At 54.8% G+C, this 24,402-nt stretch overlaps 1 protein-coding gene across 3 annotated transcripts; it reads left to right on the top strand.

Annotated features, from left to right (window-relative positions):
- Positions 1 to 1,940: 1,940 nt before the first annotated feature.
- LOC128111917 (melanotransferrin) lies at positions 1,941 to 24,053 on the top strand. 3 transcript variants are annotated; one of them, XM_052740460.1, is made up of 16 exons: positions 1,941 to 2,046; positions 3,141 to 3,295; positions 4,897 to 4,996; positions 6,937 to 7,119; positions 8,004 to 8,160; positions 9,412 to 9,479; positions 12,656 to 12,843; positions 13,409 to 13,589; positions 14,084 to 14,235; positions 15,922 to 16,018; positions 16,793 to 16,987; positions 17,732 to 17,888; positions 17,987 to 18,054; positions 19,781 to 19,968; positions 21,483 to 21,681; positions 22,180 to 24,053. In XM_052740460.1, the coding sequence occupies exons 1-16, from the start codon at positions 1,998 to 2,000 to the stop codon at positions 22,257 to 22,259; spliced, it is 2,217 nt and encodes a 738-aa protein (XP_052596420.1). In that variant the 5' UTR covers positions 1,941 to 1,997; the 3' UTR covers positions 22,260 to 24,053. The 3 variants fall into 3 exon arrangements, with proteins under 3 accessions (XP_052596420.1, XP_052596421.1, XP_052596422.1); XM_052740461.1 differs by lacking the exon at positions 16,793 to 16,987; XM_052740462.1 differs by lacking the exons at positions 1,941 to 2,046; positions 3,141 to 3,295; positions 4,897 to 4,996; positions 6,937 to 7,119 and adding an exon at positions 7,129 to 7,753.
- Positions 24,054 to 24,402: the final 349 nt, after the last annotated feature.

A 24,402-nucleotide genomic window follows, 5' to 3' on the forward strand; every position in this document is an offset into this window, starting at 1 on the left:
CTTTTGTCAGAGTGTTCTTACGTTTTTATCACGTTGATGTTTATTAGTTTTGAGTGCACAGGCCACATGCATTGTGAAGGTCAGAGGACCGTTTGTGGGAGCTGGTTGTCTCCCAGCATGTGGGTCCTGGGGCTCAAACCCGGGCTGTTAGACTTGCAGGCAGCAAAGGCCTTTAGCAGCTTGGCCATCTCCCTGGCTCTGGGCAGAGGATTTTTGTCACAGTGACAGGGAAATCAGTGGGGAGACTTCACCCTTAGGGTTCTGTGATGAGCAGAGATGGAGCACTGGCAGTCAGTGTGGCAGTCCACATCTGTGATCTTAGCACTCCAGGAGGCTGGGAGTTCAAGGCCAGCCTGGCCTACGGAGCGAGACTCTGTTCTAAAAAAGGAAAGAATGAAAGAAAGAAGAAAAGGCAAGCTTACACATGCAACCCAGCAGGCCTCGCCTAAATCCAGCTTCAGCGTCACACAGAAAATACTTCAGAATGCTACAGCAGGGATGCAGAAAGGGCTTAGTGGTGAAGAGCACAGGCCGCTCTTACAGAGGACCTGAGTCTGAGTCCCAGCTTTCCTGTCAGGCAGCTAGCTCACAACCACCTGGAACTCCAGGTCCAGGCGGATCTGAGGCCTTTGAGAGCTTCTGCACTCGCATGCCCAGACCTACACATAATTAAAAATAAGAATATAAATATATATTTAAAGCAAAAGGTTTTGTTCACAATTGCTGGCGTTCTCAGCGTACATGGGCACGTGGCCGCAGCAGCCCAGGCCCCACAAGTGCCACCTGGAGTAGGAACATATCCCCTTTGACAGCACACTTGCTGCCACAGGGACTCCATTCCTTACTTCCCAGACCCTCTTCTTGTGGGGGAGGGAGCAGGAGAGGAGGCCTTCTGTTTCCCACGTATCTTAACAAAACACCAGGCCCAGGGCACCGGTCGACCTGGAACACTGGCTCTCACACTCTACTGTTTGGAGCGGGGGCGGGAGGTGGGGGGGACAAAACACACACACACACACACACACACACACACACACACACACACACACACACACACACAGAGGTTGATGGCCCCATGTGCAGAGCTGTGGACCAAGTGGATATGAAAAGGGCCTGAGGTCAGAGTCCCAGCAGGTTCCTGGGTGAACTTCATACAGCTGTTCTGAGGACCACCCTTCCCTCCCTTGCCTGGCCTCACCTGCCTCCGCTAGTTACTACACTTTCTGTGAGCTTTCTCCCTCCCTCCCTCCCTCCCTCCCTCTCCCTCCCTCCCTCCCTCCCTCCTCTTCCCCCTCCCCCTTCTTGCCCTCCTCCCCTGCTCCTCTTCCCATTTCTTCCTCCTTCCTCCTTGGTCCTGGGACCATCTTTCATAACACAATGCTGAGTTCGCTCTCCTGGACACCTGGGCCTAGTGCCTTCTCTGCCACTTCCAGGGGTAGCCGGAGGCAAACTCTTCTCCTCTCTGTGCCCAAGCAGAAGCAGTTGCCTAGACCCTGAGGTCCCTCCAACCAGCTGTCCCTCCCCAGACAGGCAAGTGCTACATAGGTTCATCGTCCACGCCTCCAGACCCTTGGTGCGTTGCGTATGAAGGGAGGAGGTGGCAGCGAATTCCGGTGACCAGCTTCCCTCCAGCTCCCATTCTGACCTTCCCCCTTCTTTTCCTTCCGAATCTGAATGTGTCCCTGTCCAATAGGATGTGACATCGGGGTCCTCTAGCATAGAAGAGGATGGTTTGGAACGCAAATTGTTGAGGACAGAGGGCCAGGGAGCAGTTGTGTCGGTTCAGCAACCTTGGACCAGCTGGGGGCGGAGGAGGCGTCAGCAGGGGGTGCCAGAGCCAAAGCCAAGGCGGTGCTGACCGGCCCAGGTATCCAGGGAGGGGTGTGTCAGAGGCGTGGACTCTGCCAGGGCCACCCTTAAATAGTGGAGGCCCAGTGAGACCAAGCAGGAGAAAGCCAGGCCCGAACCCCCTGGACCCCAGCCAATCCAACTCTGCCATGAGGCTCCTGAGCGTGGCTCCCTTGCTGCTCCTGGCCCTGCACACTGGTGAGAGTGTCCCCGAGGGAGGGGAGGGTACCCAGCAGTGCTATGCTAAGCCTACGGTCCCCTCGCACCTACCAGGACGCACCACAGACGTCCTGAGGGCTTCTTGGAGGAGGCAACCTTGAGTCAGGCCTCGAAAATGCGTGCCATATGTTGGGGAAGAAGTCCTAGAGTGGCCTGTCTGGTGTGGAAGGCGGGAGGGAGCTTAGGAGATGTAGCAGCCCTTATGAGGAGGAGAAAAAGAGGGTAAGGAGGAGGAAGAGAGGAGCCTTGGGGACAAGGGCTGGGTGCTCTGAGCCCTGTAGCACAGGAAGGCAGTGGAATGTCCAGGTGGCAACCTTTGGTGAGGATGGAGAGCAGGCTGTCGGCAGAAAGGACACAGCCCCCAGACAAACAGCCCAAAGGCAATTTCCAAATGTTTCCCTGAAGTATAGGCCTCTAGAGGATCCTGGTTGCAAAGTCATCAACCCCGAGGAACTCTGGAACCCCGTCCTCTGGGCCCCTGCTGGGACGCTCCCTAGGACTCTGACCTGGTCAGATCAAGGAACTCAGAAGGAAGCCCTGTGTGTCCTGCTCTGCATAGGTTGACTTCCAACACTGAAGGGGGGCTTCTCACCTGCTAATAAGTCTCCTGAAGTCACCCTTAAGGGAGCAGAAACATGAATCCACCTACTCACTCCTCAGCCTCCCTGGCTTGTGGCACGTTCCCTGACAGGGACCTGACTCTGCCCCCACTGCAGAAGGCAGGCACCCACAGCTACCCACTCAGTCATGCGGTCCCGTTCTTGAGCGGAAGGGCAGGGACAGAGCTGAGGTGGGATCCTGGGCCAGTGCCCTTTTTGGAAGGGGACAAGAATTTGTTAGGCTTGGGGCCAGTGCCCACTTTCCCCAGCCTGAGCCCCATGGCAGGGATTTTCCATGGCTGTGTAGTGGGCTGCGTTCTGAACCACCCATCTGCAAGCACAGCTTTGGCCTGCCTCTGCATCTCGCCGCCTCTCCGTGTGAATGCAAGGCTGTGTGGCAGGGAACTGGCCATACAGGCTGGTGGGGTCACCACGGGCTAGAGAGGTGAGGATATGATGTCAACTGCCCCACAGCACTCGGTGTGATGGAGGTGCGCTGGTGCACCATCTCGGATCCGGAGCAGCAGAAATGCGAAGACATGAGCAGGGCCTTCCAGGGGGCTGGCATCCAGCCTTCCCTCCTCTGCATCCAGGGCACCTCTGCTGACCACTGTGTCCAGCTCATCAAGGTGAGACCTCTCCCTCCTGCCCGCTCCCCACCCCTGGCCCAGACAAGAGGGCTCTGACTCAGGAGGAGCACAACAGCCCCATTCACTGGGAAAGAGGCCGGTGTCCCTCTGCCAAGGCTGGGCGATACAATCTGGAGTTTTCCCAGCAACAAGCTTCTGACTTTTTCCTTCCAGGTGGGAGGTGGGGGCGGGGGGGGGGGGAATGGAGGGGGCTGTAGTCCAGACAGTCACCAGTGAGGAAAGGAAGAAGTGGAGAAAATCCTCTGGTAGAATTTTCCTTGCACAATGGCCCTGCCAGGGTGGCAACAGGGATGCTCCCCACTTATGGGGGAGAGAGCAAGCCACAGTGACTGTCCTGGCTTATTTTTCTACTGCTGTGATAAACATCATGACCAAAAGCAACTTGGAAGGAAAAGGGTTTATTTCTTATAGTCCATCAGGGCAGGAACTCAAGGCAGGAACCTGGAATCAGGAACTGGAGCAGAGGCCACAGAGGAGTGCTGCTTATGGGCTTGCTCCTCCTGGCTTGCTCAGTTTACCTTCTTATACAATCCAGGACCACCTACCTGCCCAGGGATGCCACTCCCCACACTGTGCTGGGCCCTTCCATAGCAATTATCAACCAAGAAAAGGCTCCAACCATCAAAGGTGGCACATACCTTTAATCCCAGCACTGGGGAGGCCGAGACAGGCGGATCTCTGTGAGTTCAAGGCCAGCCGGGTCTACAGAGTGAGATCCAGGACAGCCAGGACTATACAACACAGTGAAACCCTATCTTGAAAAACCAAAAAAAAAAAGAAAAAGAAAAAGAAAATACTCCACAGGCCAATCTGATGGAGGTGTTTTCTCAACTGAGGTTTCCTCTTCTTAGATAACTGTAGCTTGTTTCAAGTCCAAGTGGGGGGAAGGGCGGGGGGGGGGGGGTTAACCAACACAGTGACTTCATAGCCCATGATGATTACTCACTGCCATGGAGCTTTCCAGAATGAGGCTTGTAAGGTTCCATTCTAGGGTCCTGAGTAACTGTGTGAGAAAGGAAAGCTAGTCTGGGTGATGGGAGACCCATTGAACTGGCATCAACCATAGGACAGGTACTGGGTCTCCATTGCAGCCTGACCCCCAACAGGCCTCTGAGAACTGATCCACTCGTGGGGCCAGCCCTGTAAGGGCAGAAGGCCGCAATAATGAATGACCGTTCCTCTCAGCCTCGGTCCTGCGTGAACTCTCTTGGAGGAAAAGCCTGGTTGGGAATCGGGGCAAAAGGCTGAGGACCTCACAGTGAAGAGATACTTCTGCTCAGCTCCATCTTGCATCTTCTGGTTTTTCACTGTGTGTGTGTCTGTTATGATCCTGTAAAATTAGTAACTAATATTTGTAAAGAGTAAATGTGGTAAAGCCAGGTTGAATTCTGGACCTGCCAAAGGGGGAAGTCCTGGGCCCTTAGGGCAGGGCCAAGATAAGATAAGGCTCCTGGGTCAGATGCAAAAGGCATTGGTGATCTCCCGCGCTTCCTGAGGGGTTCTGGGACATCTGTGAGTGTCGCTGAGTTCTGGCTGAATTGGCTCACAGCTGGCCTAGCTGACCCTCACTCTCTTATCAGGACCATAAAGCTGATGCCATCACCTTGGATGGAGGAGCTATTTATGAGGCAGGGAAGGAGCATGGCCTGAAGCCAGTGGTGGGTGAAGTATATGACCAAGGTAAGGGGCATTGGTTCTGGGAGAAGCAAAGATCCCACACAGAAGACAGTCAGCAGGCCAGTCTGGCCACGTGACCCTCAAGCCCCTAGGCTGGTCACCGGCTCTGTCCACAGACACTTCCAGAGGTCCAGGCAGAAAGCCCCTCTGAGAAGGTCCTAGTTCTCTCTTGAAAGCTTCAGGTGGGACAGCCGGGAACATAAAAGCTGACCGAGTCTGCTCTTCTTCCTGGGTGGCCCGACAGCACCCCCCCCACACACACACCCCAACTTTTGTTCACCAGGCCTTACTGAGGGGCAGTGCCATGCCTGGGGCAGGACTAGGTGGAATCCAATGTGCAGGTGCCTGGTGACCAAGGTGCCCATATGTACGCACACTTCAGTGCCCCTCTCAGAGGCAGCCTGTGGGGGATGGGAACAGGAAGGTGAGAGCTGCGGAGCCCAGCAGACCCAGAACCACGCCACAGCTGGGGCAGATTCCTCAGCCCATCCCATGTCCCATTCCAGACTCACTTACGCCAGGCTCCCTCTATTGGACATGCTCTGTGTGTCTCCCACAGCTTGACCAATGCTCAGCCTCTGCGGCTGGGCTGGCGAGGCAGCAGCCACATCCTCCCATGAGCTCCGGGGCCCTCCGGTCTTTGTAAAGGGCCTCTGAAGGGTGCCCCAAGCTCTGATTCTCCTCCATGAGCCTTACCTAAGGCCTTGCCCCTCCGCTTTGCCAACCTCTGATGGGTACCTCATCCAAGTCTTCACACTTGCCAGAGAAGGCCACCGACAGCCCTGGCTCATGGGACCCTAGCACAGCTCTTCCTCTGGTTAACTCAGTACCCCACTGAACCCCCACTGTACCCAGGTCGGGAACGGAGTGGTGAGAAGAGATCCTGCTTCAACAGCAGGATTCAGATAGCCGACATGCACCCCCAAACCCCAGGTCCCCACAGGGCAAGTACTGTGCGGAAAAGAAAAGGCCAGAAAGCCTACAGAGGAGGGTAAAAAGAAGGCTGATGGGGCGGGGCTCCAGTGATGGGGCGGGGCTCCAGTGATGGGGCGGGGCTCCAGTGATGGGGCGGGGCTCCAGTGATGGGCCTGGTGGGAGAGGTCTTGACCGCTCCTGTCACTCACGAGAGAGGCAGGACCTGATGGCTGGAAACAGCTGCTTAATTTTCTCAAACCCAAGCATGCTCTGATCATGAACATCCATGACCACACGCTGTGTGTGTATGTGGGAGACACAGAGACCGGTGTGTGTGTGTGTGTGTGTGTGTGTGTGTGTGTGTGTGTGTGTGTGTGTGTGTGTGTGTGGTGTATGTGACTGACCTGGTCTTCAGTCCCTGTAGATGTGCCTTTTCTGAATGACCCCTCTCTACAGCGGGCCCAGGCGAGTCTTGTGGGGCTGCAGAGCTCACATGCGCAGAACCATTCATGGTCTTGAGTGACTTGGGGCTGCGTCACTAGCTCCTTGTGTCTCTCCACCCCCATCTCCACCCCCATCTCCACCCCCACTCCCACCCCCACAGCTCAACACACCATGATGTGGTTTTTCCTACCCTGCTCCCTCAGCTATCTTCTCTCCATAACCGCGGTGCCCTCCTTCAAATCCCCACGTCCCCCTAAGGGTTTCAGCTTTTAGAAATCAAAGGCTCCCCTGACTCGAGCAAATGGAGACCCGGCAATGGCCAGATGGCTTGAGAAGGGAAATGAGAACAGTTGAATGAATTACTGTCTAGTTCATGAGGCAGAGGAGGGGCGTGGCGGGGTAGGGGAGATCTTGTGGTATAAGAGAGCATGCCCTCCAGCTCTCTCAACGTTAGGAAACCAAGCACACGTCCAGGCATTCATCCATACACGCATGCGCACTGAATACCATCTCGCCCAGCCTTTCCTGGAATCACCTGTGTCCTTCTCCCGGGCTGTCCTCACTCCTTACTTCTCTCTTCCTAGACGCTGGCACCTCCTATTACGCCGTGGCTGTGGTCAGGAGGAATTCCAATGTGACCATCCACACCCTGAAGGGCGCCAAGTCCTGCCACACAGGCGTCAACCGGACTGTGGGCTGGAACGTGCCGATTGGCTACCTAGTGGAGAGTGGCCAGCTCTCGGTGATGGGCTGCGATGTGCTCAAAGGTGAGGACCTCAGGCCCTTCTCAGCTGAGTCTGCTCAAGTCACTCTCACGCCTCGCCCCCTTGGAACCTGCAAAGCCCCACCTCCTGTGAGAGCCTTCCCTGACTACAGCCGGAGCAGTCCCTCCCTCCACTCTGCTGGCCAGGCCTGGTGGCCTCCATTTGAGTTTCTGGCTGGTTGGCTACTACAGAGCACATTGCCCATTCCCATGTCCCAGGTAACACAGCCAGACGGAGGACCCAACCACAGCTGTAGGAAGAAAACCAAGAAGAGATGGACCTTGTGTAGGCTGGCGAGGGTGGTCTCTGTCTAGACACATGTCCCGAGCTCTCCAGGATCAGAAACTACATTTTCAGGACCCAGACATGCTACTGACGCCACCCACAGGCCCCCAAGTGGCTTGTGGGCCCAGCCACGGCATAACTGACAACCTGGGAGAACACAGGGCCACAGCCTCTCAGGGTGGCTGAGGGTGGGTGGTCCACCAGTCGTATGGGCAAGTACTTGTGGAAGCAGTGCTTCTGGGGCTCTTACCAATGAGGAAGAAGAGAAAAGGAAAACCCGCAAAATCTATGCAGACCAGTGGGTCAGACCACTTGACCACTTGGGTCTCTTCAGTACTTTCCCCCTCTTTTGGTAAGATTGCTGGTCACTGATTTGAAAACCCTACAGGGAAGACAGAATCCAATTTTCATCCAGTTGTCGTCCTACGAAGACATTTAGAGAAAACATTTTATTTCCCATCCACGGCAGCAGCCCCACCCGGGTCCGAGGGCCCAGTCTGGGAATACTGGGGTTTCCTCACTTGGCGCTGGAATGCGGTGGCTGGTGCCTCTCCTGACTTCCCAGGGTGGGGTCAGTGACCTCTCTTTGCTCCTTCCCACAGCTGTTGGTGACTATTTTGGGGGCAGCTGCGTCCCTGGAACAGGAGAAACCAGTTCCTCTGAGTCCCTCTGTCGTCTCTGCCGCGGCGACTCCTCTGGGCACAACGTGTGCGACAAGAGCCCCCTAGAGAGATACTTTGACTACAGTGGGGCCTTCCGGTGAGGGGGCTGGGGCTGGGGCAGGGTGCAGCGAGAGAGCTAAGTGTGCGCGGGAATGACGGTGTGGGCCGCGCCGCCAAAGAGCTCTTTGTGCCCAGCTGTCCGGGTTAGTTTATAAACACGAAACCGGACGGTGCCAAGGCAGGATTTGCTCACAAAGTCAACATGTTTGGTAGATTTAGAATAGGGAGGGCTCTGACCAGAGAGAATGGAAAAATCCATCTCAGGATGCTGCTCCCGGGCCCCCATTCCGATGTCTGACCATCAGGGTGGGTCTTTCCTTATGCTGGTCCTGACAGGCACTTTAGCCTTTCGTGACCTAAGAGAGAGCCCAAGGGCTCATGTCTAATGCCATGAGAATCCTAGACCCTGTAGCAATCAGTCCTCAGTGTCCCCGCCTAGGATGGGGGCTTCCCCGGTGGCAAGAGAGAACAAGTTTTACCGCAGAAAAAGGACAAAGTCCTTACCATCCCCCCATGTCCCTGGCTATCTGCCCCTTCTTCCTTATGCCCTCAGAGACCCCAGTGTTCTGTCCCCACCCCTGCCCCCTCACAGTAGTCCAGTCTACTGTGAGGACCCAAGGAGCCCCTTCGCCCAGGAGCTCCCAACCTGCCTCCCATATTGGGAGAATATATGAAAGTCGAGATCCTTTCCACTTGGGATATTTGGGTATGGCATGAAAGGCCTCTTAGACTAGTCCCCTGTGTCAGAGGAGAGTCATCTTCAAAATACCTCGGGTGTCTGGGCTTCAGACAGCAGGCCAAGGAAGGCAGCTCAGGACCTGCACTGACTGTAAGAGACCACTCATAGCTGGGCATGGTGGCTTTAATCCCAGCACTTGGGAGGCAGAGGGAAGTACATCTCTGAGTTCAAGGCCAGCCTGGTCTACAAAGTAAATTCCAGGACAGCCAGGGCTACACAGAGAAACCCTGTCTTGAAAAGAGAGAGAGAGAGAAAGACAGACAGACAGACAGAGAGCACTCAAGCTCAGAGGAGTCCCACCCCACTTACCTTACTGTCCCACCTGACACATGATGAAGCCAGGAAGGGTCCACAACTTGGCAAAGCCGCACAGCCAACAATCTGGGGGCAGTCCACCCTCACCCCCCACCCCCCAGAACGGCAGAGCTGTGAAAATATGCCTCCTAGAATCATCCCCGGCAGCCCTGGTCAAACTTCCGGGGATGGGTGGGCTTGAGTGGCCGGAGCAGGGGTCACGCCCTCCCTAGGCTGGTGCCTTTTCCTACACAGGTGCCTGGCGGAAGGAGCAGGTGACGTAGCCTTTGTGAAGCACAGCACGGTGCTGGAGAACACTGATGGTGAGTGGGATCGGCCGGCCGGCCGGAGCTGCCCGGGTTGGCCCCGGATGGCAGCAAGCAGTCCGGCTGAGTGCTGCTCCGAGTCTCCCCGGGGACTCTGGACAAGCCCCACATCTATGTACCTTAGCTCCCCACCTGCAGAAGGCGGACGGTGGGTCTCACCGGCGACGGTCCTACTGCCTGGGGCAGCAAGAGTGGGGGCCAAGCAAGGCTCTGCTCGGAGTGGGGTTCTGTCCCCGACCACTTGAGTCTACACACCCTGCCCAAGATGCTGTGGGTTGCCCTGTCCCTTCCTGGTGGCCCCAGTGACCTGGAGAAGACTGGCCTGCTCCTGGACAGTCTCGCTGAAGATGGGTTGCCGGGATGTGTTGGTTTCATTTTGTTTTTAATTTTGTAGTAGTTGAGTTTTAGCACATTCAGCCAGACATGGTGGCTCATGCCTATGATACCAGTAATTGGATGGCTGAGGCAGGAGGATTGCCACGAGTGCTAGGATTACAGAACCGGCTGGAACTGTCCTTTAATTTGGATTTACCTGGATATCAATAAGGGTTTTTTTTTTCCCTCCCTAAATTGAAGTAGAAATTATATGCAGCAAGATTTACTTTTTTGTTTGTTTTTGTTTTAGGGTTTTTTGTTTTGTTTTGTCTTTGTTTTTTCCCCAAGATAGAGTTTTTCTGTGTAGTTTTGGTGCCTGTCCTGGATCTCACTCTGTAGCCCAGGCTGGCCTCCAACTCACAGAGATCCACCTGGCTCTGCCTCCCGAGTGCTGGGATTAAAGGCGTGCGCCACCACCGCCCGGCTTTCCTTGTAGATTTTTAACCAATGAGTTTAACTAGGATTACTTATAGGAGCAGAGGTGAGGAGTTACTTTCGAGAGTGTGGGCCCTAGTGGCTACACACCACTGGGGGAAAAACTGTTTCCTCCTCCCTCAGGAGTAATAACTGCTTATGGAATCAGGGGGGACTGGGTCTTGATAGCCCCTCCCACTCCATGACAATTTGATGGGTCCAATCTTGTAAAGGTCTAAATGAACTGTCCCGGATACAGGCCCCAAGATGGGTTAGGCAAAGAAGAATTTGGAAGGAGGGCGGAAAATAGGGATGTGTTGAGCTTGAATCAGCACTTAATTTTTTTTTTTTGTAGTTTTATGTATGCATGAGTGTTTGTCCTGTATGTATGTCCGTGCATCATTTGCACACCTGGTGCCCAAGCAAGCCGTAAGAGGTCATCAGATCCCCTAGAGCTGGAATTACAGTTGGGAGCCGCCGTGTGGGTGCTGGGAATTGAACCCGGGTCCTCTGGAAGAGCAGCCAGTGCTCTCAACTGCTTAGCCATCTCTCCAGCCCCAGATCATTTTGTTGTTGTTGTTTTGTTTGTGTGTGTGTGTGTGTGTGTGTGTGTGTGTGTGTGTGGTTGCTGTTGTGTTTCTAAGTTTGAGCAGTAATCTAATGGTTTCTAAAGAATTAGTTGTTTAAGAAACATCTTCATGAGCCAGGTATAGTGGTGCACATCTTTAATCCCAGCATTAGGAAAAGAGAAGCAGAGTGGATCTCTGTGTGTTCAAGGCCAGCCTGGTCTACAGAGCAAGTTCCAAGACAGCCAGGGCTACATAGAGAGATCCTCCTAGAAGCTGAGAAGTAAGAATGGCAGATGGAGGCCTGAAAGGCGTGCTTGGCTCTTAGACCACAGATACTGGCAGGTTTTCAGCAGCTTAAAGTGGAGAGAGGCCGGATGTGGAGAGACGCGTTCTGTGTGATGTGAGGTTGCTCTCCATGTCTGTGTGCTGAGTGGAAACAGCCTTGCTGGGTGTGCCTGCGGCTTGAGGGGTTGGTTTTTTGCTAGCTGTGAGTGAGAGTTCTCATGATCATAACCACAGGTTACCTTTGCCGTCCCACTTCCTAGCAGAGTCCCCTGGTTTGAGTTTAGAGCAGCGGTTCTTGTGGGTTGCGACCCCTTTGCGGGTCAAATGGCCCTTTCACAGGGGTCACCTAAGACCATCGGAACTATCAGATGTTTACATTACGATTCATAGCAGTAACAAAATGACAGTTATGAAGTAGCAATGAAGTAATTTTATGGTTGGGGGTCACCACAGCATGAGGAATGTATTAAAGGGTCACAGCCTTAGGAAGGTTGAGGACCACTGGTTTAGCAGTTACAGGGGGATCAGTAGGTAGGACCCACTGTAGTTTGGGTCTAGTCCTTAAGATGACTTTTCATAATACTCCTGTTTAGTATTGATTGCCAATCTCAGATAAATACTGTGTTTCTGTTAAGGAATGTGTGAAATTGGGAATAGAGATGGCTCCGCAGTTGAGCACTTGCTCCTCTTCCAGAGGACCTGAGTTCAAGTCCCAACACAGGCATCAATCAATTTACAAACACTGTAGCTCCAGGGAATCTGATGCCCTCTTTAGGCCTCCACGGAGAACTATACACACTCACACACACTCACACAGACACGAATAGATGCAAACAAAAATATAAATAAATCTGCAGAAAGGAAACATAGACTTTATAAAAATAATGCGGAAAATGTAGAGATAGGTGAAAACGCAGTGTGCAAAATTAACGATGTGCTTAATTATGTTCAAGGCGTTAGAAAAGAGAAATAGAAGGTGAATTAGAAAAAAGACCTTAAGGGGGAATAAACCAAAATAGTAACATTTGGCGCTTTGGGCAAAGATTGGAGGATTATCCTTCTCCCTCGGGGCCACAGCTCTGGGGATTCTGCCAGGTGACTCCCTGTGTCTTCTGCCCCCTGTCCCCTGCTCCTTTCCCCTCCCCCCTGCCCCTATCCCTGCCTTCTTTGCTACATTTGGCTCTCTCACCCTAAGCAGCTCTGGTTTCTTACTCCTCTTGTCCTGTGTATGTGGCCAGGTTTGTGTGTGTTCTCTTGTGGCACGCTACCTCACATTTATCTCAATTGTGAAAGGAAATTGTGAGAGGTAGAAAGTGTACGTCCAAGGTGGTGTGTATAGCTGAACAGAAATTGTGAGAGGTAGAAAGTGTTTATGTCCAAGGTGGTGTGTATAGCTGAAGGGCTTTCATTATGAGTGCTAGATTCCCACCACCAAAATGCCCAGCCTCCTCCAGACCCCTCTCCTATCCCCCACTGCCCTTCCTACCCTCTATGAGCACAGGAGCTGACTCTCCAGTTCCCACCTTCCAGGGAAAACCCTGCCGTCCTGGGGCAAGGCGCTGATGTCACAGGACTTCCAGCTACTGTGCAGGGATGGCAGCCGGGCCGATGTCACTGAGTGGAGAGGATGCCACCTGGCCCGGGTGCCTGCGCATGCCGTGGTGGTCAGGGATGACATGAATGGGGACCTCATATTCCAACTGCTCAGTGAAGGCCAGGTGAGGAGGGATGCTGGACCCTGAAAGCTCCCAGGTAGCCCCGGCCCCTTCGGGTGGAGGGTGGGGACTCGGGGCTAAGGTCTGGAAGGACTCCACCTGGAACAGACCTAATGGGACCAGCAGCCAGGTCAGTGTGAAACGGAGAGCACTTTGCAAGCAGGCAGGGATGGCCAGAGCATGGGCACCCCCTCAGTGGATGCCCCTCCTGCATGTGCCTCTGAAGAGCAAAGCCACAACCTATGGGCAAATAAGATGGCAGCTGCCGTTGCTTAACTGGCAAACAGTGTTTGGCAGAGACCCTGCTACAGCAGTCGCTGCCCAGTCATTACTTGTGCTCGTAAGCATCTAAACCTGGGCCACGAGCCCTGTGTTCAAACGGTGGGGTTCGATGAGGCAGAAGCAGAGGGGTGCGGAGGGAGCAGAGGGTCGGGGAAGGCAATGCGGAGAACTGGCAGAGTGGGCACCCGGCCTGAGGCCGCAGGAAGAGGTTCAGGTGACTGAACTTGGGAGGACGGGATGCAGCCCGCAATCCCCTCACCACCCTGCTTCTACCCTTGACACGCAGAGTCTGTTCGGCCATGAGGCCAGCAGCTTCCAGATGTTCAGCTCCGAGGCCTACGGCCAGAAGAACTTGCTGTTCAAAGACTCCACCTTGGAGCTTGTGCCCATTGCCACACAGAACTACGAGGCCTGGCTGGGCCAGGAATACCTGCATGCCATGAAGGGTCTGCTGTGTGACCCCAACCGTGAGTCCTCCGGTCCCTGCCCTTCCAGTGGCATCCCTGCCTAAGCAACATGGCAGGATTCTGTCTGTATGAGGCTGCCAGGCAGGACACCTACCCAGGCAGTCTGGAGTGTGCCTGTGGCCCCTGTAGTCACTTCTACCTCAGGTTTGGGGAGGAAGCAGTCCTGTAGTTGTGTGACCTGTGGAACCCTGGGAGAGCTTCCAGGGTCTGGGACCCAGGCCATCAGAGCCTGTTTTAGAACGATTCAGAACTGTCAACTCTCACTTCACAGCTTCCTGCTCCTCCCTCATCACCTTATGGGCTCAGGTGTTATCTCTTGTGTAGAGTAATGCAGGAGCCTATAAGCGGGCTCCCGGCCTCCAGCCCTCATCGCTATGGCCAAGGAAACAGCAAGCCAGACTGAGTTCAATACACAGCAGCCAGGCTGCCTCAAGCATCTCTGGCTTGAAAGGCTTCCTGGTGAAGAACCCGCCCCCATGTGTACCCTTACACAGGGCTGCCCCCCTACCTACGCTGGTGCGTGCTGTCCACACCCGAGATCCAGAAGTGCGGAGATATGGCTGTGGCCTTCAGCCGGCAGAGATTGAAGCCAGAGATCCAGTGTGTGTCGGCTGAGTCCACTGAGCACTGCATGGAACAGATCCAGGTGGAGTGGGCCAGGGAAGAGGCAGCTGCAGTACCTGGCATGGTCCTTATCTCCCATCCCAATGCACGGTGGCGGGGGTGGAGGGGGAGGCTGTGACCAGCTCACAGGGGAAGGGAAGAAGAAAGAGCACAGTTGATTGGGAGCAGACCTTTGGTCTGAGAAAGTCTCCCTCCCTTCGGTTTCCCCTGTACATGGCGAGAGTGGGAGATTATCCTTCGCTGGAGTTTCTGGGGCGGCCCACACTCAGTAGACTTCACTGTGTTTGGAGATCTCGTGTGCAAAAAATTTCTAGTAGGAATGTCTGAAAACCAAGCATCCTCCATATAAAGGGATAGAAAGAATGTGTGGTGTTTCTTTCTACTGCATTTGGTTTTAGTCTTTGCCCTGAGCACGTTCTATGATCCATTCAGGGGCATTGGCACCCACTGATCCACAGTGAAAACCCCAGCCCTTGCTCAGAGCCCATCCAGTCCATCCTCCTGGCTTCTTTGGTTGGAGACTAAGGCAAAGGGAGGCTGGGAGGAGAGGGTGTCTCTGTCCTGGTGCCTGGCAGACTGGCCTTCGTCTGGGTAGCTCTTTCCAAATGCCACAGCACAAAGAGATTGGAAGGGCAGGGTCAGCTGTCTCTCAGCTGGAGACTCCTCCACTCAGCCTCAGAGGGGCTTGGCAGAGAAAGGGGCACCCAGGCCTGTGGAGAGCAGAGTCTGCCCCAGGCCCCCTCGGAAGCTCAGCAAGAGGCCCCAGTGAGCCTGAGTTCTAGCTTCCCAGACTCTGGAGCTGGTGTCCAGTGTGGCGTTCTCCTCCCTAGTCTGAGTTCCACAGTGAGTGGGCCCTGGGGCTGTGGGTTCAGGCTGGGTCCTCCTTGATATCACAGAAGTGTGAGGAACTCTGAGTAAACAGAAAGCCCTTACAGAGGCACCCCCACTGTTACCTCCTCACACCTGTGGGCTATATAGTGTGGGGGTACCCTCATAGGGTGCCGGACCCCTCTTTCTCCAGCCTGGCCCTTCTCTTGGGGTGTATCATATTCCTGTGGCTTTATTGCCACATAACCCCTTTCTAGGATGCTAGCTACCTAGGCTAGGATCAAAAGGCTCCAGAATGGGCAGGTGGGGTAGGGCGTAGGTGATCTGGAAGGAAAGGTCCAGGGTAGCTGGAGAGAAGAGCTGCCTGCTGCCTTCTCGGACAGGATCTGCCCCTAACACTCAAGGAAAATCCTCCTGAGGCCCCAGATTTGTCACCTTCTCATCTCTGGGCCATTCTGCCATTGCAGGTATATCTTGTCCTTGCAATGTGCCACCCACTGAGGAGTACTGAGAGACCTCAGGCCTCTGGGAGATGGCAGTCCCCTGGGACCAAGCAGGGATTTGGGAGTCTCAGCAGCCATGTTCTCAAAAACTATGTTGGCAGGAGCTGGGGTGCCGCCGCCCCCCCCCCCCCCCCGCGCCTGTACTGGCTGCCCTTAGCCCTCCATCTGCCCAGCAGCTCTGGGCCTGGCATCTTCACGAGTACGGGAAGGGACGGACGGGGTAGGAACAAAATGGGATTCTCCCAACCAGGGTGACTCCCAAAGGAAGAGAGGCAGGGCTCACAAACCACTCTTTCCCCCAAGAGGGGAAAAGGCCTGCCATTTCCAGGGATTCCTGCCATCCGGAAGCATACTGCGACTCTCTCTGTCCCCTGCAGGTGGGGTATATTGATGCAGTGTCCCTGACAGGAGAGGACATCTACACAGCAGGGAAGATGTACGGCCTGGTCCCGGCCGCTGGGGAGCTGTATGCCGGTGAGTGTACCTGCCCCTGTCTGGTGGCCCATTCTTTTATAACTCTGAAATCATTTTGAGACCCTAAATCATTTTGAGAGCCTCCAGCTTCCTCTTGGTGCCTCATCTCTGTCGTGAAGCGAGCCCCTCCTACCCCAGGCCTCAGTTACCAGTCTGAGCAATGCACACCTCTAACGCGTCTGAAAACTTTCTGGGCAGGGTCCGTAGTCTTTGCAGAGCCCAGCCGGTCTCTGTTGCATATTCCTCGGATTTTTAAATTCCTGTTAACAACTATAAAAGCCCTTCTTACCGGCCGACCCAGGCCATACGTATAGACCACAGTTTGCAAGGGTGTCCTTGGCCTCTCCCTGACATTACGTGGAGCCCTCTGCCTATTTACTCAGTCACACCTTCTCGGTGGCTTGGGGCTTGAGTTTGTCCTTGGTCCTCTTAAGGACTGACCTTGGGACATTTGGTCCCTTCCACTTGGCTGTGAGAAATCTCTGGGCTTAGGAAATGTGCCTAAAGGCTTCAGCCGCGCCTGCTTTTCTCCCCGAAAGTGAGAATAATACCACCTGGGTGTGAGGAAGATCATGGGTAAGGGCTCCTGGGGTGCTTCAGCCGGGTGAAGAGTGGAGACACCAGCTGCTCGCTAAGGGTCCTGGGACATCAGCCTGGGCACCCCCAAGCCTGTGGGGTACCCACAAGATGAGATAGAGAAACAGGAGGGGACGGTTGAGGCATGGATCACAGCTCTGATAAAGGACCCCTTTCAAGATGCCCATCTCCCTGCAGAGGAGGACAGGAGCAACTCCTACTTTGTGGTGGCTGTGGTGAGGCGAGACAGCTCCTACTCCTTCACCTTGGATGAGCTGCGCAGCAAGCGCTCCTGCCACCCAGGCTTGGGCAGTCCTGCGGGCTGGGATGTGCCCATAGGCTCCCTCATCCAGCGGGGCTTCATCCGGCCCAAGGACTGTGATGTCCTCACAGGTACCTCCCTCTGAGGGACACGGATCCCGAAGCTGTTCCGGATCCGATGGGGAGGTGGTCAGCTCTGAGGGTCGGGAGCCTGTGAATCCACCCTCACAGGTCTTGTTCTTGACACGGTCCTGAGAGCTGCACCCCAACACACACACACACACACACACACACACACACACACACACACACACACACACACACACAGCTTCATGGTATGGCTAAGGATTCCAGACACTCAATCCGAGTAGAATTTACACTGGCCAACACAGGTATATGGGAACGAGAATGGGCCTGGGTGGCCCCCACACCTAGCAGCCCCTCGCATTTGAGGACCTTGTTAGAAAGTGCTTCAATGTTCCACGTGCTAAGATGAGAACGGAATAAGAAATGTTTGCTAGCTGCCCGCCATGCGTCTCATGCAAATCTCTCCCCACAGCCTCACAGTCCAAAGCCAGTGAGGTCCTTAAGCTGACTGGCCCCACTCCTCTCTCTCTCCTGGCTGGGAACTCAGAGAAAATAAACAGTTTTCTTACTTCAAAGCACGTGGAGGACACTAGGATTGACCGCCCCCTCTCCTGACAGTAGGCAGTTGCTCCAGAAGGGCGACTAGCTCTTCGGATAGTGACCTCCCCATCCTTGAGGAAGTTCAGGCCCAGGCCAGCGGGCTGGGGGAGAGGCTGCAGCCCTTCCCCTCCCTGGGGGCTCTCTTTCTGCGGGGGGGCCCCTCATCCCATCCTTTCCCTTCGGCCCCAGCGGTCAGCGAGTTCTTCAATGGCAGCTGTGTGCCCGTCAACAACCCGAGGAACTACCCTTCCTCGCTGTGTGCGCTCTGCGTGGGAGACGAGAATGGCCGGAACAGGTGTGTGGGCAGCAGCCAGGAGCGGTACTACGGCTACGACGGGGCCTTCAGGTACTTGGTGGCAGCTGTCGGGCAGGGCGGGGGTCTTCCGGCCTGGCCCCCCGGCGGGGCATTCCTTCTGACCGCTGCCCTGCTCTCTCCTGTGGCAGGTGCCTTGCGGAGAAGGCAGGGGACGTCGCCTTTGTCAAGCACACAACGGTCTTTGAGAATACAAATGGTACACGAGGGGGCTTGGGCCGGAGCAAAGGCGGGTGGGAGGGAGGGCTGTTCTTGGTCCAAAACAACCCAGGCATAGGGCTTTGCTGGGTTTGGAGACCGAGCAGCATCCAGGAGAGACTGAGTCTGGAAGGTTCGGCTGGGGACGCCTTCTTTTGGTCCAGAATTCAAGTTCATATCCCACTGCAATGTGGTAACTGCATCTCAGCCCCTCTGCAGGTATTTATTGGGGCGCTGAAGCCTGTGTGTGTGGGGGGGGGGGCTTTGCAAGACCTCTCCTCTGGTCACTGGTCACGAGCAGGTCAGTGCCCTGTGCAAGGAAGTCCACTCAAGTCGCACTAAGACAGGGCCCAGCCAGGTTCATCACAGAGACCATTATGTTTCCCAGAGTCACTCTCCCAGTCTCCACTGGGGCAGAAGAGCCCCCAGGACCCCAAAAGCTACTTCCAAGATCCTGAGTCCAGTGCCTCTCACCTTCCATCACCCCGCACCCAGGTGGAGAAGCCACATCTGTGTTAAAGGCTGGGGCTGAGTCCACAGCACTTAATGCTTGTACTTTTCACCTACCTGCTGTGCCCCAGGCCTTGACATCCCCCAAAACCAGGCTTAGTCATCTTCACCTTTCCACTGTCTTCTCAGAGACACAGCTCAGGGGGCACAGCTGTGGCCCGGAAGGCAAGTAAGACACGTAGGAAAAACATCAGTATTTCAAAATTCAGATTCCACTCGAAGTCCCCGGAGGCCACTGAGGTCACAGGACTCAGCCCCAGCCGAGCTGGAGAAAGCCCTCCCTGTTGCTATAGCCCCGCTTCCTTGCCCAACTGCCACCTAGAACCTCTGGTCCCACCTTCCAGGGAAGGGAGCTGGCCTCCCCGCATGAGCCTGAGAGCCCTGCCTAGTCCCCCAAACCTGGCAGTGTTGGAGAGGGCTGGGGGAGATTTGGCAGCCACGACACACCTGCCCCCCAGGGTGCTGTTTTATCTTTAGCTCCATGTGGAACCCGCTCGGTGTTCCTGCTGGAAAGAGAGGAGGGCGGATGCTAAGTGAACGCCTAAGACAAAAAAAAATGATGTGACTCCCCAGGGTGTCAGCTTCTGGGAAGCTCTGAGCCCAGGCACTTGCTTCAGCATCACAAGTGCTGGTTGGAAACACAGATTCCTGCCTCGCCCCGAGATCTGCAGAGTGAGGTTCTTCCCAGGCAGTGTCCCTTGGAACTGCGTTTTACACCCATGGGTGGCATCAGACCCTCTGCATTCTGAGAACTTAGCTTTCGAGGTCACCCGTGCCCAGGCTCAAGGGCATAACCCACAGATAGGACTTCTTGCTTGGGAGGGAAAGTCAGGAAGATATCGAGATTTGGCGTTGCAGCACACTCCCGTAATCCTAGCACTCTGCAGGCTGAGGCAGGAGGATCATAGTTTGAGGCCAGCTTAGGCTATATTGCAAGACCCTGTCCCCTCCCCCCAAAAAAAACATTAGGAGCCCTGGTTTTGTCATCTGTAAAGTGGAGGTGATAATGCCAACGCTGCCGTGTCATAGGCAGTGGCTGTGACCCACACCTGTCCCATTGACCACTCCTCCTCATCACATTCGCCCAGCTGGGTTCTGTCACTCCTGTGACAGAACAGAGCACAGCGTCTGGGAAGCATTCTAGATATCACCACCTCCTCTGACGAAGGGTCTCATGGATTCTCTCCCACTTCTTCCCACCCCACTCCATCTCCCAGGCCACAACCCTGAGCCCTGGGCTGCTCACCTCAGGTCGCAAGACTATGAGCTACTGTGCCCCAATGGGGCCCGGGCTGAAGTAAGCCAGTTCCAAGCCTGCAACCTGGCACAGATACCATCCCAAGCTGTCATGGTTCATCCGGACACAAACATTTTCACTGTGTATGGACTCCTGGACAAGGCCCAGGTGAGCCAAGCTAGAGGGACCTCAGAGGGTGGGCAGCAGTGGTGAGCCAAGCCCCTAGGTGGCGTCTGCCTACCTTCACAAGAAACTGAGGCGGCTAGGCAACAATTGTATGATTTTCACCAACAGACAAACATGCTGTTTCACCATCTACAAGTAGCAAACGAACCCTCCTGGCCTCGTACCTCTGATAATTACAGCCCCACTCCTTGCTCCTGCTGTTACTGTTGTGTGGCCCTGGTAGTTCAAACCTAGAGCCTCATACGTGCCCGGGAAGTGCCCCTCCACTCCCTTTGAGAGCAAAACTCCTCCAAAGCTGTCTCCACCCTATGGCCAATCCGTCCCTCTCCTGGGCTCTCTTGGAGGTCACACTACTCTGGGCAACCTTTACTAGGTCCCTGAAACTGCTCTTGTCATGGGCACCGTGACCCATGTTGCGGGATCCAAGGGTCACTTTCTAGGACCTTCTTGTTCCTGAGCTCACATCAGCATTGGTTGAAGCTCCCTCCCCCTGAGCCTCACCCTCTTCTTGGAATCACTTTCTCATTGGCTCTCAGGTCCCCACACCAGACTGGCTCTCCTCCCAGCTCCATTTATTAGGGTGAATGTGCCCTCTTTTGACCCACCAGAACCATAGACTGGACTGTTTCTAAACTTTGGAATTATATGTACTCTGTTCCAAGAGCAACCCCTCCAAGCCGTGGCTCCCCCCGACTGGTCCCTCATGCTCTCCGAAGTGGGGACGAAGACTGTGTGGGTGTACATTTTTCTGAGAGAGTAGATAGCTTCAGGAGAATCTACAAGTTCCCTCCAAAAGGACTGATGGCCATGGCCACTTCCTCCTTGTCCCTTGATTGTTACTTAACAGTGGACACACGGTATGCATAAACAGCTTCTGAGTCCTAGGAGTATGAGCATAGACCACCACGTCTGGCTGTATGTACAGCTTCCGCCATTGTGTTTGTGTCTCATCTTCCTCTAGCGCTTTGGAGCTGTCCAACAAACATTCCCTCCAAGGAGTCCCATCAGGGAAGCAAGTAGCAGGGTCACCCCCACACACACACTGATGGGGGTTAGTAGTGGCATCATCAGCTCCCTATTCTCTTAGTCCTGGTGACGGAACAAAGGCCTCTCTCTGTGAGATTGTCTTGGCTCATTGGAAAGGATACCCATAAGATTGACGGGAAAGCATTGCCAAAAAGATTGAGAACTGTTGAGCGGGCCTAGCCAAGCCCTGACTCACTGCATCTGCACCATCTCTCAGTTCTGGGTCCTTCTTGCTCTAAACCTCACACTTCAGTTCTGCATTCAGGAACCGGTCGGGTGTGACCTATCTGGCTGTCTTTGGACGGTGCCTCTGTGCAAAGCTTTCCCCAAACTCCTTCCAGGACAGAAGCTCGTCAGTGGTTAAGTAGGTGATTTCAGCTGAAAGTCTTGGTGCCCTGAAATGCTTGCTCTTGGGGACCCCTGTGATTTTCCGTAAGCCCACACCTAGCAGTTGCTTTTGGTATTTCCAGGACCTGTTTGGAGATGACCACAACCAGAATGGGTTCCAAATGTTTGATTCCTCCAAATACCACAGCCAAGACCTGCTTTTCAAAGACGCTACAGTACGAGCAATACCTGTTGGGAAGAAAACCACATACCTGGAATGGCTGGGTCCTGACTACGTGGTGGCCCTGGAGGGGATGCTGTCTCAGCAATGCTCAGGTGCAGGTAGGGGAGCAGGCCTTCTGTGCCAACACTTGTGATGGGCCCCGAGACAACCCCATTTCCACTGGGGGTGTGGAATTAAAACTTTGAGGAAACTGAAGGGTATCCCAGGCCTGGATGAGGCAGAGGAAGACGTCCTATTTCATACACTGTCAAGGTGAAGTATCCCAGGAAAGTCCAAACAGGGAGGCTTGCAGATAACCGAGTCAGGAGTTTTGGCCTGTCACCCAAATAGACCAGGATCATGAACATAAATGCTGAAAATGATAGTCCTTGGTGGATCTGAGGTAAAGGCATAAATATGCATGCAGCATAATTTGGAAGGAAATGCATATGTAAAGAAACCGGGGAAAGGCAAGATAGTCGTGGGGCAGAAAAGAGACTGGAGCTAGTGGAGCACACAGAAATAGCGCTGCCTGTGTGTGAGCACCAAGCTGGCCTCCCACAGGCCTGGTGCTTCCAGCCTTAACTACCTGTCATTCCCCCCTCCCCCACCCCCAGTGGCCGTGGTGCACCGAGTCCCCCTGCTGTCCCTGCTCCTGCTGGGCCTGGCTGCAGGCCTCCTCCCGCACGTTCTCTGAACAGTGGCTGCTGCAGGCGGCAGCCTGAGCAGGGAAAGCTGCAGAGTCCAACCCAAGAAACCTGGAAATCGGCTAACCCTGCAGGAGAGCGCGGGATGCAAGAGGCAAGGTGAGGTCTCTCATACACAGCCCTCGGATGTGCGAGTCTAACCCAAAGAGAAATTTCTGGAATCAGGATGACTGTTAAGGCCAAGTCTTCCCACCTGCCCGAGCCCTCGGTACCTGAGGCGACTGGCGAGTAGCCCAGTCATGCCTCCCACGTTGGCGCTGGCGGCGCCTGCAGCAAACCTGTGCCTCCCACCTGGAGCCCTCCGGGCTGGCTGGGGAAGAGAGACCGGTTGCCATGGCAACCGTGGAGCGACTTCCCACACCAGCCTCTATGCCAGTCGCCTGGGGAGGTGTCAAGGCAGGGGGCCCACCACCGACCTAGAGGACCTCAGTGGCACACTCCCACCCCTCAGCCCCTGCTCTCGCTGCTTTAACGGCTCTCTCCTGAGGACATTTGCCCACCAAGGCTCAGAGGAGCCCTCCTCAGAGGAGCAAGGTTGCTGAGCACCTGAACCTTCTGTGACACCAAGGAGCCCAACCCTCGGGACAGCAGATTCTACCAGAATGGGATAGGAGAAAGGCCAGAACTGGACTGTGGGGATGAAGTCCTGTAGAAAACCTCAGATGAAGGAATGCTCCCCCAGAAGAATGTTAGTGACTGAGGAGCTTGATGCAGGGTGGGATCTCTCCTGCTTAGCAGTTCCTGTGTAGGACCTGCCTGCCCTGCCTGGACCTCACTGCATAGTGAGATGCTTCCTAGAATCCACTGTTCCCTCCTCTGGGGTCAATCTCAACATTATCTTCCTCTCTGCCTCACTGTGCCCCTTGCCCCCCGTCAACACACACACACACACACACACACACACACACACACACACACACACACACACACACAAAACCTTGTCTGTGTGGGAGCATTTCTATGCCTTGTCTGAAGGAGCATGGGCTAGCCCAGAGTCAGCCCCTGTGATGAGCTGGGCCTGAGGAACACACCTGAGCCACGGGGTTGGCAAGAGCCCTGGTTTCCCCACCTAACCCTGCACCTGGCATCGAAGGGCCCCTGATTCCTGCACACCGGGAGAGTCAACAGAAAGTCTAGAGGTGACCCTCTCTCCACTCCAGTTTGCCATTGTTCTCTTAAGAGCCAGAAAAAGTTTTCCAGAGCTACCAGCTTTTACTCCAAATTTTGTTCCTGTAAAATAATAAAACGAAGAAATAGGAGCAAGCAGCCCTTGTCAGCCCTGGAAGCAGCGTAGGCCTGGAGTTATTTGTGTACTGGTCTGTGTGGGGGCCTCAGGATGCTGATGACAGGCCCAGGTTCCCAGTGGCTCGCCCCCACCTGTGGGCGACGGACAGCTCCTTTCTATCTCTCAGCAGTAGAGAAGGGCCCTGGCAGTGTCCCAGCTGGAGTCACACCTTCCTGGGGAATCTCGGTCACCACCACGCTGCTTTGGAGAGCAAGCCCCTCCTCTCAGGACAGAGCCATCCATTCTGCTCTGACCTGGGGATTGATATTTTTCTTAAAGGAGACTTTGGAAGTGAGAAATGTATTCTGTGTGGGCGATCGTGCTGCCCAAAGTGTGATGTCTGTGCCGTGTGCCTCGCAGGTGTGACTTCCAAGAGTGTTGTGCAAATGACGTCTGATTGCCAAGGGCCACTGCTGTGTTAGTGCTAAAGAAAGACACTGGCTCCTTTTTAAATAAAGACAAGCATCCCTGCGTATGCAGAGGCTTGGGTTGTGATGGAGACTGTGCATCCGTCAATGGCTCAATTGTTTTCTTTGTTGCTCAAAAGCCTACCTGCCTTACCCAAGATGGCACAGATCATTTAGTGCCCCGTTGACTGGAGCCAGAGTCAGGGACCACTCTGCGCTCCAGCCATTGCGGCCTCCATTAGCTTCTCCATCTGGACCGGTTCTCTGGCCCCCGCAATGCCTCAGCCATCCCCATCCCTGGCTCATGCCAGCTGCCTCCACCCCCTCAGCCTCTTGGGTGTCCGCTTCTCTGGGGACTGGATGCCGAGGAGGATGAGAACATCCCCACTGCCCCTGCCCTGTGTCGACAGAATAAGCTGCCCACACCTTATCTTTGGCAAG

The sequence above is a fragment of the Peromyscus californicus genome, unplaced genomic scaffold, assembly GCF_007827085.1.
Source record: "Peromyscus californicus insignis strain IS unplaced genomic scaffold, ASM782708v3 Scaffold_16__1_contigs__length_79575227, whole genome shotgun sequence".
Lineage (NCBI taxonomy): Eukaryota > Metazoa > Chordata > Mammalia > Rodentia > Cricetidae > Peromyscus > Peromyscus californicus.

Bases quoted from the DNA above. Each gene is read 5' to 3' on its own strand.
- LOC128111917 (XM_052740460.1), top strand. From the start codon at position 1,998: ATGAGGCTCCTGAGCGTGGCTCCCTTGCTGCTCCTGGCCCTGCACACT. The intron at 13,590-14,083 runs GTGAGTCCTCCG...ACCCTTACACAG, and splicing joins TCTGCTGTGTGACCCCAACC to GGCTGCCCCCCTACCTACGC. The intron at 16,988-17,731 runs GTACCTCCCTCT...CTTCGGCCCCAG, and splicing joins GGACTGTGATGTCCTCACAG to CGGTCAGCGAGTTCTTCAAT.